Source organism: Propithecus coquereli, unplaced genomic scaffold (assembly GCF_000956105.1).
Source record: "Propithecus coquereli isolate 6110/MARCELLA unplaced genomic scaffold, Pcoq_1.0 Scaffold2085, whole genome shotgun sequence".
NCBI classification, from domain to species: Eukaryota; Metazoa; Chordata; class Mammalia; order Primates; family Indriidae; genus Propithecus; species Propithecus coquereli.
In genome coordinates, this window is record NW_012145912.1 from 152,289 (window position 1) to 163,419 (window position 11,131).

Below are 11,131 nucleotides of genomic sequence, written 5' to 3' on the forward strand. Positions count from 1 at the left end.
AACTCCTTGTCCCCACGGTTAGTGTAACACTGACGGCCCTAAGGACGGCTGTTTACACACTTCTCCCCAAAAGACTGAGGTGCTTGAGGGCAGACTCCCAATTTCTCTCCCGTACGCACCGCGCAGGAATTTAGAATTCAAGGAGGAAGATGCCACAGGTAACCCTAGCCCAGCGCAGTCGCTGAGCCGACGCTCTAGGGGCATTTACGCATATCCAATCATTTCGTACGCGTCCCGCTCTAGCCAATGAGCGACGAGTACGTCCTCCGCCTCCGTCGCCCCGCCCCCGGCCGCCGCGTGGTGGGGGAAACCGTCGCACGCCACTGACGTCACCAGCATGCGCGCCGGCTGCTGCAGTCCACCTGGCGGACGAGTCTGGCGGTTCTAGCTTCTCCCGGGACAGCTGCCCGGTGGCTGTAGTCGCCAGGTCCGGAGGTCCCGGTGTGTCACAGGATCTGCGACATGTCGATGCTGGCTGAGCGTGAGTGTCGGACGGGGAGGCCCGATCCGAGCGCGACGGTGATCTTATGATGCTGGGGGACGCGCGCGGCGGCCCCGAGTGGCTGGGGTCGCTGGTCTCCGGCGCGCTCTGGACGGGGGCGTCAGAGGCCGGGGGTCTGGGAGCTTGCCCTGCTCGCCCTGCCCGCCGCAGCGGTTTGCCAAGCCGGGTCTTCCCCGAAAGTTAGCGGCGGTCTGACCGCGAGTGTCTCCCCAAGACGCAGGTCCTCACACTCAGACCTGGGATGCGCGCAGGGTTCGAAAGGGAGTCAGGACGCTGGGTCCTGGGCCTGGCCCTGCCGCCGCCGGGCCTGGGGACCCTTCTTCACTCCTCGGGTCTCCGTTTCCTCAGGTCAAAAACAGGAGAATAGGCCGGAAGGATCACTTCAGGCTGTGCAATCTCGTTATCGAAGATGTGTTGGACCCAGAAAAAGAAAAGTAAAAGGGGTTAGAAGTATCAAACACAGGAAGTCAGCCTTTTTTGGGGGGGGGGGAGGTGCAGGGCTAATGAGTAACTGTACATAAGACTGACGGTTTTGACTTGGTTAGTGGAATTACTCTGTCACTGAAGTGTTGGTCTCAACCCCCCATCCTGCCTCCTTTTGCCTTTGACATTTACGCTCACTTTGTGGAGTCCTTGAATTCCCTGTTTCTGGAGTCTGTTTCCCTTCTGAATGGTGCCTGTAGCTAAGGCTGTTCGCCACTAGATGGCAGTCGTGCTTTGGCCATGAACAGCTGGTCCTTAACTCTCTTTGAAAGTTGTGTAGTGAGCAATGAAACAGCTTATTTAACAGACCACCTGCACCTGCACGAGGATTTGTGAAATAAATGCTGTCAGACATCCCAATTTCTAAGAGAATGGAGCACTAGGAGCACGGAACGAAATGGGTCAGACACCACCCTCATTTTCCAGGGGCGGAAATTGAAGTTCAGAGGAAATAATTTGCCCTAAGTCATTGAGATAGAAAGTGGCAAGCTTGGTCTAGTTATCTCTACATCTTTATGTTCTTACCACTGAGACCAGCAGTTTTCTCCTGTTCTTAAGTGGGGACTCATAGAAAGGAATATGTTTTAGACACTGAATCTGTGGGCTCTATTTTCTTGATCTGTAAAAATGAGCAGTCAAGATTAGAGCCTAAATAGTTAAAATCTCTTCTGGTTCTCTATTCTTTTTCTTTTTTTCCTTTTGAACAGACATCAGGCAAGAAAGGGTTCTCTATTCTTTATACTTAATTCAGCATGCACTTGGGAACACTGGCCCTGGCCTTGCCATTCTTTTATGTCTATTTCCTTGATCAGTTTTTGTTAGGCTATTAAAAAAGTTCTCTTGTTACCTTCATCACTAGATTGCCTTAAAAAAATCAGTGAGATAGTGAACATGAAAATAGTTTGAAAAGTTGCAGGTGCTATAGAGGTATGAAGTGCTATTAATATTTGTAGACATCAGTAGTTCAAATTGCTTTTCAAGAGAATGTTTTCAGTTTTTCTCTCCCAATGATTACTCCAAATTTTAAAATCTTTCTCATGATGTATAGTATTTTGTGTTGTTCTTTTTTATAATTTGCTAAATCAATGTTTACAGCATTGTCTGTGGTTAGATATTTAGGATTAGTATTGTTAAAAGGAAAGATCTTAGACCAGATAAATTTAAGAGTTTGATTGAGCAAAGAATGATTTGAGAATTGGGCAGCCCACAGAACCAGAACAGGTTGTAAGAACTCTGGCCTGCTACGTGGTCAGGCAGCATTTATGGACAGTAAAAGGAAATGAGGTACAGAGATAGTTTAATTGGTTACAGCTCAGCGTTTGCATTTGCTGTATTTGAATCAGCTGGCTGCCTGCAATTGACTCAGACTCAGTTGCCTGTTACAAGAACACACTCCTAGTTAGGCTTTCGCTTAGCTTACATCCTAAGTTAGGTTGCAGTTAGTGAATATTTTCACTTCGTTAAGTATGCTATTTCCTTTGTTTTCCCTTGTCACATGGATTGTATTTTGTTTCCTTTCATCACCGCAGGCACTTTTTCTATTTTTTAAAATCTAGTGATTTTCTTGGTGTTTTTCAAAAACATTTCTTATATTGTATTTCTCTAGTTATTAAATGTTATTTTATTACGTCTCCCCAGTGGAAGACAAGAAATCTAGCTTACACAAACTTCTTCCTGTATAAGATAATAATTTCACTTATCATCCTCACTTTCTAGTCTTTCTATAATTTGGAGTTTTAGACTAAGATTATTTATTGAGACATTACTTTTTTCAGACTCTTTCCTTTTCTAGAACAATCTTTGACACTTGTAGTCATTACATTTTGTAACCAAATCACAATACTATAGTTAATGGACTTTTAATTCTCATTGCATTAAACTTTTGCAGTTTCCTCAATCTTGAATATGTCTTGAATAATTTTTTAATAATAATACATGGGTGGTATATTTTGAACTCTTGAATATCTGAAAGTATCTTTGGAAAAATAAAAATAAATAAAAGACGAAACTTCTGTCCCTGGCTCCTGGGACTCAGCACATCCTTTACAGTAAGCTGAGTCCTGGCATAGGTCATGTGGTGTCAAGCACAGAGTGATTGAAGTCCCTTGCAGCTGTCATATGGATGGTTTTTATTGGGGTTATCACAAAATGTATCCTGACAGAACCATACAGTTAGATCTCCAAATAGGAGAAGATAGTTAACCGCATTATTCCAAATAGTGATTCTGCGGATTCCGGGCACCCTACCCTGAGGTCCAGTGCCATGCTATATACACTGCCATTCCAGCTTGTGTCAGGGGTTCCCAAGGTCATCCCCTGATTCAGTGATTTGCTGAGGTACAGGGCTCAGCATGTAGGCAGACTCATGGCTGAGCTTTATAACAGCAAAAGATTACACAGCAAAATCAGCAAAAGGAAGAGGTGTGAGTACAGTCCAGGGGATACCAGGTGCAAGCTTCCAGAGTCCTCTTCCTGGTGGAGTCACACGTGACATGCTTAATTCTCCCAGTAATGACTTGTGACAACACAAGTTGGACGTTGCCAACCAGGGAAGCTAGTTAGAGACCCGGTGCTCAGGGATTTTCCTGTGGGCTGGTTACATAGGCATCCTCTGGCTGGCATGCACCAAAATTCCAGACTCCCAGAAGGAAAGCACGTGTTTAGCATAAACCATATTGCTTGAATAAACAGGCACAATGAGCCACCCATATCAGTGCTGCAAATGGTGGGAACCCTTTTATTAATAAAATCCAAGTTCCCAGCCAAAGGCCAACCTTGTAAGCAGGCCTTTCAAAAGATAGCAGTCAGGCCTCCTGTGTTAGCTCTTTTCTGCACACAAGTATGAACAAAGCTGAGAACTAAGCACGGAACAGGCTGTGGCATGAGAATTGCAAAGGATATGTGAAAGGTGATCCAGTTGGAACAGACCAACGACAGCCTTTTTCTTGCCAGTATTTCCCAAACTTGGAAACTTGTACAACACGACAGCCAGGAGATGTCCCAGGAAAGCATGATTCTGGTCAAATAAATCTGGAAAGCACAGCATGCCTGCTCTGCCCTCCCCTGAGAGGGTCTGTGCATTCGTGTATTAAAGATTGTGGGAAATTCTTAAGTAAATTTTGTTTAACCCAGTGTTACTCGTTTTTAATGGGAAGCCACCCCTTCTGCCTTTTAACACCCACATTTGGAAACACTGCTGTAGGTCATTGGTCGAGGATACCTGTCACTTTTCTGGGGGTGAGGAACAGACTTTGGCTAGCCAGTCGCTTGCATAGGCCCGCCTGGGCTCATCATTCGCCACACTGTCTCCTTCATACAAGCCCTGGCCGGAGACCCTGGCAAGCACCGTGTAGAGACATGAACTCTGGCACACCGGTACCAGCTTACATATGGAATGCTGGTTAATGGGTTTATCTCCGGTGTGTTGTTCATTAGTGTTGTGCTGAGTATTTACTAAGATAAGTAAAACGGTAATAGATGGAGCATTTTTGGTCACCTTTTTTCCTGCAAAACACTATACATTTGAGCCCAAGTTGTTTTGCTTTCTAAGTAGCCTTTTTCTGCCTGCATGTTTGTAAAACGTTTCTTATTTTTGCTAGGGTATGTATAGTTATGGGTCTCTATTGATTTTATATGCTGCATAAGGAGCCTCTTTGACTGGAAGTTGTGTTATTTTTAAATTATGCAACTGCCAGGGTGAGAGGCTGCTGCTGACAGTGAGATGATGTGCTTAGATTGATGCGGCAGGTGAGTGACGGTGACGCTGGCCTCCAGATTTCTTAGGTGGCCACAGTCAACTTTGGGGTTCTTGTTCTTTGAACCTTTGGGATTCTTTATCTCTGCCATAATTTTCTTAAAACTACAAGGATAAACTTGAGTTTATAATGGTGAGTAATTTATATACATTTAAAAAATACTTACCTTGATAAGACTCAGAGCAGTTCCCTTAATTTAATTATCTTCCTTTCTTCCTTTTTTTCTTTTCCCCTTTCTTTCCTCCCTCCTTCCTTCCCTCTTTTTCATTCATTTATACATCCATTCACATATTTATTGAGTGCCTGCTATGAGCAAAGTGTTTTTACACTTCTTGCAACGAAGCATAAGAAAAAAGAAGACATGAGCATGAGTCTTAAGGAGATTATGGTCTAATAGGCAACATAAAAGACGGCTCTAAATAACTGTTACAGTAGACTGTTAAGTGCCAAAAAAGAAATCGATAATTTATTCTGGAAGTTTAAAGCAGCAGTCATTTGGCCTTAGGACATCCCGGTGAGAAGGGATGGTGTCCCATCTGTAGGTCACTCGTGTGGAGGGGGCAGTTGCCTCTCCCTAGGAGCATAATGGCTGCTGTATGTTGTGCGTTAGGAATAGAAGCTTTGAAGTCGGTAGGACTTCGATTTGTTTAAAGGGTCTGGTTTTTCCTTGGTTGTGTTAAGTAGATTTTTTTTCTCTAAGCCTCAGATTTTCTCATCTGCAAGTAAGCTGATAGTATCTACCCTCATTGGGTTACTGTGAAAATTAAATCTAATTGTGTGTAGCGTTTGGCACATAATGCATAGCAATGGAAGCTGTACCGACTGCTGCTGCTACTGCTGGTGATGTCGGTGCTGGTGTTGGGAGGTGCCTTCACTTGCTGCCGATAGCTGAACGTGGAAGGCCCAACTATGGTACATTGAGTTTATTTCACTTTGTCACATCTGGAGGGAACTCTTCAATTTTAATCTTATGAGGTCAATTTATATGTTGAGAATATACCATTATTAGGGAAACCAGGATAAATGATCCAGTCTATTAACATTCTGTTGGATGTTGAATCTAATATCTGTATCATAATGTGTCATATTTTATGCAAGTATGTGTGCATGTGTTATGTATTAATATGTGTGTATTTGTGTGGTATCTTCCAGATCCGAAATATAAATTGCTGATGAGATACTTCTTCATTTCTAGGTCGGCGGAAGCAGAAGTGGGCTGTGGATCCAAGAAACACTGCATGGAGTAATGACGATTCCAAGTTTGGCCAGAGGATGCTAGAGAAGATGGGATGGTCTAAAGGAAAGGTATTTTGGGGATCAGCAAAAATAATCTGAGCCATGCAAACAGATTACAGATCAGGAGAAAACATCCTTCTTATGAGACTGGGAGAAGTTTATGTTTTGGATCAATAAGTAATTTTAATCCCAGATCAAAAATTTTCATGACCTTATAGTAATAAAATTAGAATTGGACATAAATGCCAACTCTTTTTATCATTTAAATGCCATGATTAGCATCTTTTGTAGACAGTACTTTTTAACTAGTTGCTCATGGAATTGTATTTACCCATCAGAGTTTTATATTTTATTTTCCTTTGTAACTAGACTACACATTTTTTTTCTTTTTCTCACAGTCTATTTATTTTTGACTCCAGTAGGGCTTCTATTGGTATCTCTCCACTCAAATGGTTTTTGTCAAGATCTTTAGTGATCTTGTTGCCAAATCCAGTGGACCTACTGTTTGTTCTCACGTTACTTAACCTGGTAGCAGCATAGGGCATAAGTGACTGCTCTCGCCTTGAAATGCTTGCCTTGGCTTCCACAGTACTGCCCTCTCTCCTGTCCTTCCTTTTACCTCACCAGCCATTCCTGAAGTCGTTGCTGTCTTTTCTTTCTCCTCCAGACATGTGATTGTTGCACCTCCATGGGGTTCAGCCCCAGGCCCGTTGCTGTAGTTTGCTCAGGTGATTTCATTCATTCTCCTGCCATACTTTAACTTATTTAAAGTTGGGGAACTGCCATTTTTCTCTATCTAGTCCAGTTCTGTCCTCCGAGCTCCAAATTTGTAAATTCAGCAGCCTACTTGACATTTCCACTCAAGTAAGCATCTCAAAGGGATCATTTTTAGTATAAAACTCTTGATCCCTCAAATCTTTTCCTTCTCAAGTTTTCCCCATTTTTGCAAATAGCACCATCCACCCACCTGCTCAAGCCAGAAGCCCAGGAGTCATGCCTGCTCCTGCCCTGGTCCAGCCATAGTCATCCTCACTCTGATGCCCTCCTCAGCCTCTCAGCTGCTCCTCTGCCTCCCTTCTTTTTCTCCCCTGGCCCATTTGCCATATAATAGAGTGATCTTGTAAAATATGCAAATTAGATCAGGTCATTCCCTTGCTTGAATGACCAGTGGTTTCCCATGGTGTTCAAAATAAAATCTGAATTCCTACCATAACTTCCAAGGTCATTTGAGATCTATCCTCTTCCTGTCATCTTACTTCCTCTTCATTTCACGACTGAAGTTTTCCTGGGTACCCGAGGTTCTCCAGTACTCTAAGCTCTTTTCCACCTTAGGGTCTTTGCATTTGATCTCCCCCTTACCTGGAACATCTTACTAGTGAGTGTTAACTGAGACAAGGGACTTGGAGTCCCCCCTCCCTTCTTCCTCATTGTTTTGTAAAAGTATTTGATGGAGAGAGCCATGGACTCACAACACCTAGGACACCCACGATGGGCTTCTGTCATTGTTGTGGCAGTGCTCTGCTGCTGAGTGTCAGCAAGAGGCATGGTCCACCAGTGTTCACAGGGGCCTTTTATTGCTCTCAGCTGGAAGAACTGTCATTGAAGTACACCCTTGGTATTATGGACATATCTTGTAGGAATCCTTTAGACTGGGTCCCCTGAGGTGAGGATAGTGCCTCACTCTAGGTGTTTAGTAATTAGTTGAATGTTGGAAGGAAGAATGGTAATCTCTCTTTCTACGTGGTAAAAATGCTAACTCCCTTTGTGTTTAATCTCCACAGGGTTTAGGGGCTCAGGAGCAAGGAGCCACAGATCATATTAGAGTTCAAGTTAAAAATAACCACCTGGGACTTGGAGCGACGATCAATAATGAAGTGAGCAACACGGTGCCTGCTGGGGTTGTCCTTGCATGGCTGACTTCAGTTTTCTAAATATAAAAATTTTAGCCCAGTCAGGTTGATTGATCCATTTTTAACTCTTCAAGTATGTATTATCCATGTTTTGAATAAATAAAGAGCCCCTGGCTAAGCTGGTGCTTCAGGTGAAACATGTCGTCACCTTGCCTTATTGTCCTCATGGGTCCTTTGCTTGCTTATGCCTAAGAGATCCAAACTAGTGTATTGTTAAACTTTGCAAAAAGTTTTCTTTTTATAGAACTATGCATTCAGGACAGAAAGGAATTTTTAAAATCTTTACCTCTGTTCTGATATGTCATATTTATATCATGAAAAGTTGGTGGCATTTATTTTTAGAAATACTGCAAGAAAGTGGAGTTTTTTTCCTGTCCCTTTTTCTGCCTCTGACTGTCGTATACAGCAGTTGAATTTATTCACATTTCCTCTTGAACACTGACACTTTGAAAATGTGGCACTGTAATTAAAAATTAGTGGCCTGCCATGTTTTCCATTTTCAGTATCATTGTTCGCTTTAACAAGTGTCTAAGCTGAAAGTTTTGTTGCTAAATTTTTGCAGCCAACAGAATCTGGTAGAAAATCTAGAGAATTGCTTTAGGTAAACTGACTGATTTTGGTGAGCTCAGGAGCTCTGAGTAGTGGGTTGGAGCAGCTAAAATTTTCAGCCACTAAGGAAAGCGTTTCTATAAAGTTGATTTGCAGTGTAGTTGTTGAGAGATAGATAACACAGACATACTTATTTTCCTAGGAGAAGCATTGCCCAATAAACCTATTCAATATGCCTTTACCTTAGATATTCTTAACAAAGAAAGCTTAAGAATGTGTATGAGGCAAATTCATACATTGAAACCCTGCATGCCAGTGGTTTATGTTGTCTGGAGATCTTCATTCTCTTACACGCCAGATTCTCTTTGTTATGATGAACTTATTAGTTACCACCTTACAAATGGGGGCTTGTTGATTCGGGGACTTGAGGTCCTTCCTCCTCCCTTTCCCCAGAGTTTTGTAAAATTGGGTTCAGTGCAAGTAATTAGAATTGGGCAAGATATTTTAAGTGCTATGTAGCAAGGAAGAGAGCTTCTATGTCCTTAACTGCTCTTGTCCTTTGAACTACATAATTTTCCCTAATGAGAAAAAAATAAGTAATTTTATTTTGCTTTGTTTTAATATTTCGCATACAGACATGTTGATGATTTGACTGTAAGTTGATTGTTGAAATCAGGGCTTAAGCTTCCGAGAAGCCCCTTTTTAATACTGATCTGGATAAAGAACATTTTGAGTTTCTATTTCTTGAATTCATTTAAGTATATAAAATAGTATTTGGATGAAACATTTAGAATTTCACATTAACTACCAGATTGCCTTGATGACACAATTTATCTTAGTCAGTGTAGGTAAACTACGGGCTTGCTGCTCATTCACCTTTTCGGTGTTTTCAGGACAACTGGATCGCACATCAGGATGGTTTTAACCAGCTCCTGGCTGAACTAAACACTTGCCATGCACAGGAAACAGCAGGTAGGAAAACAGAGTTGTTTTCCCTCAGGTTTATAGAAGACATAAGCTCTCAATGTATAATATTTTGTCAACGTTTTTTGCTTTTATTATTTTTTTAATTGGCACATAATTATTATACATATTTATGGGGTACAGTGTGCTATTTCAGTATGTTCATACAATTTATAATGATCAAATTGGGGTAATTAGCATATCTGTTACCTCAGACATTTATCATATCTTTGTGTTGGGAACATTCAAAATCTACCCTTCTGGCTATTCAGAAATATACAATAAATGGCTGTTCATTATGGTCACCCCATGGTGCTATAGAACTGTGGTCCCCAACCCCCGGGCTGAAGACAGGTACCAGTCTGTGGCCTGTTAGGAACTGGGCTGCCCAGCATGAGGTGAGGCAGGAGGTGAGTGGCAGCGAAGAAGGGAGGGAAGCATCTGTTTTTACAGCCACTCCCCATCGCTTGCATCACCACCTGAGCTCCACCTCCTTTCAGCTCAGCGGAGGCTTTAGGTTCTCAAAGGAGTGCAAACCCTACTGTAAACCGTGCATGTGAGGGATCTAGCCTCCTTATGAGAATCTAATGTCTGATGATCTGAGGTGGAGCTGAGGCGGTGATGCTAGCACTGGGGAGCAGCTGCAAATACAGATTATCATTAGCAGAGAGGTTTGACTGCACAATAAATGTGATGTGCTGGAATCATCCCAAAACCATCACCCCTCCACCTTCCAGTCCATGGAAAAATTGTCGTCCATGAAACCAGTCCCTGGTGCCAAAAAGGTAGAGGACCGCTGCTGTAGAATACTAGAACTTACTCTTTCTCTCCAGATGTACTTTTGTATCCATTAGCCAGCCTTTGGCTATCCCCTTCCCCAACCCCTTCCCCACCTCTAATAACCACTGTCCTACCCTTTACTTTATGAGATCAACTCTTGGCTTCCACAGATGAGTGAGAGTGTGCAGTATTTATCTTTTTGTGCCTGGTTTATTTCACTTAACATAGTGTCCTCTGAGCTCATCCATGTCTTCAATGACAGAATTTCACTCTTTTTTTTTAAGGCTAAAAATAATGGTATTCCTTTCTGTGTATGCACCACATTTTCTGTATCCATTCATCTTTCGATGGACACTTGGATTGATTCCATATCTTGGCTACTGTGAATAGTGCTGCGATAAACATGGGAGAGCAGACATCTCTTGGTGATGTACTGATTTCCTTTCCTTTCCATGTATACGCAGTAGTGGGATTGTTGGATCATATGGTAGTTCTGTTTTTAGTTTTTTAAGGAACCTCCATACTGTTTTCCATAATGGTTGTACCAATTTACATTGCCACCAACAATGTATAAGAGTTACTCATTCTCTGCATCCTCACCCACATCTGTTATTTTTTTCAAATATTTTTGTGAACTCTTTATTGCAAGCATCATATATCTGAAAGTCAACTGATTAAAGCTGTTTCATTTCTGTTTACAGTTTAATGATGCTTTCATTGGATGAACCTTTAGCCGTAAACAAACACTTTTTATCCATTAAGAGTTTGATAATGGCAAGATAAGTCAATTCAGTTTATACCTTGAATAGGATACTCATCTTTCCAGGGATGCTTGAGTATGAGTGAAAGACATTTTATTAAGCACAGCATGAGAAATAAATGGCCTTATCAATAAATGGTTTGGGGACAGTTAACTGTCCTTATAGAAAAAAGTCAAACTTGACCCCTACCCC

The 11,131-nt window shown here is 42.1% G+C and overlaps 1 protein-coding gene across 1 annotated transcript; it reads left to right on the forward strand.

The window, feature by feature from the left end:
• Positions 1-428: 428 nt before the first annotated feature.
• Positions 429-9,407, forward strand: LOC105810301 (PIN2/TERF1-interacting telomerase inhibitor 1; the record flags this gene model as incomplete). The annotated part of the gene is made up of 4 exons (XM_012644263.1): positions 429-481; positions 5,936-6,045; positions 7,758-7,850; positions 9,329-9,407. Coding segments are annotated over exons 1-4 (301 nt in total), but the record flags the coding sequence as incomplete, so codon positions are not given.
• Positions 9,408-11,131: the final 1,724 nt, after the last annotated feature.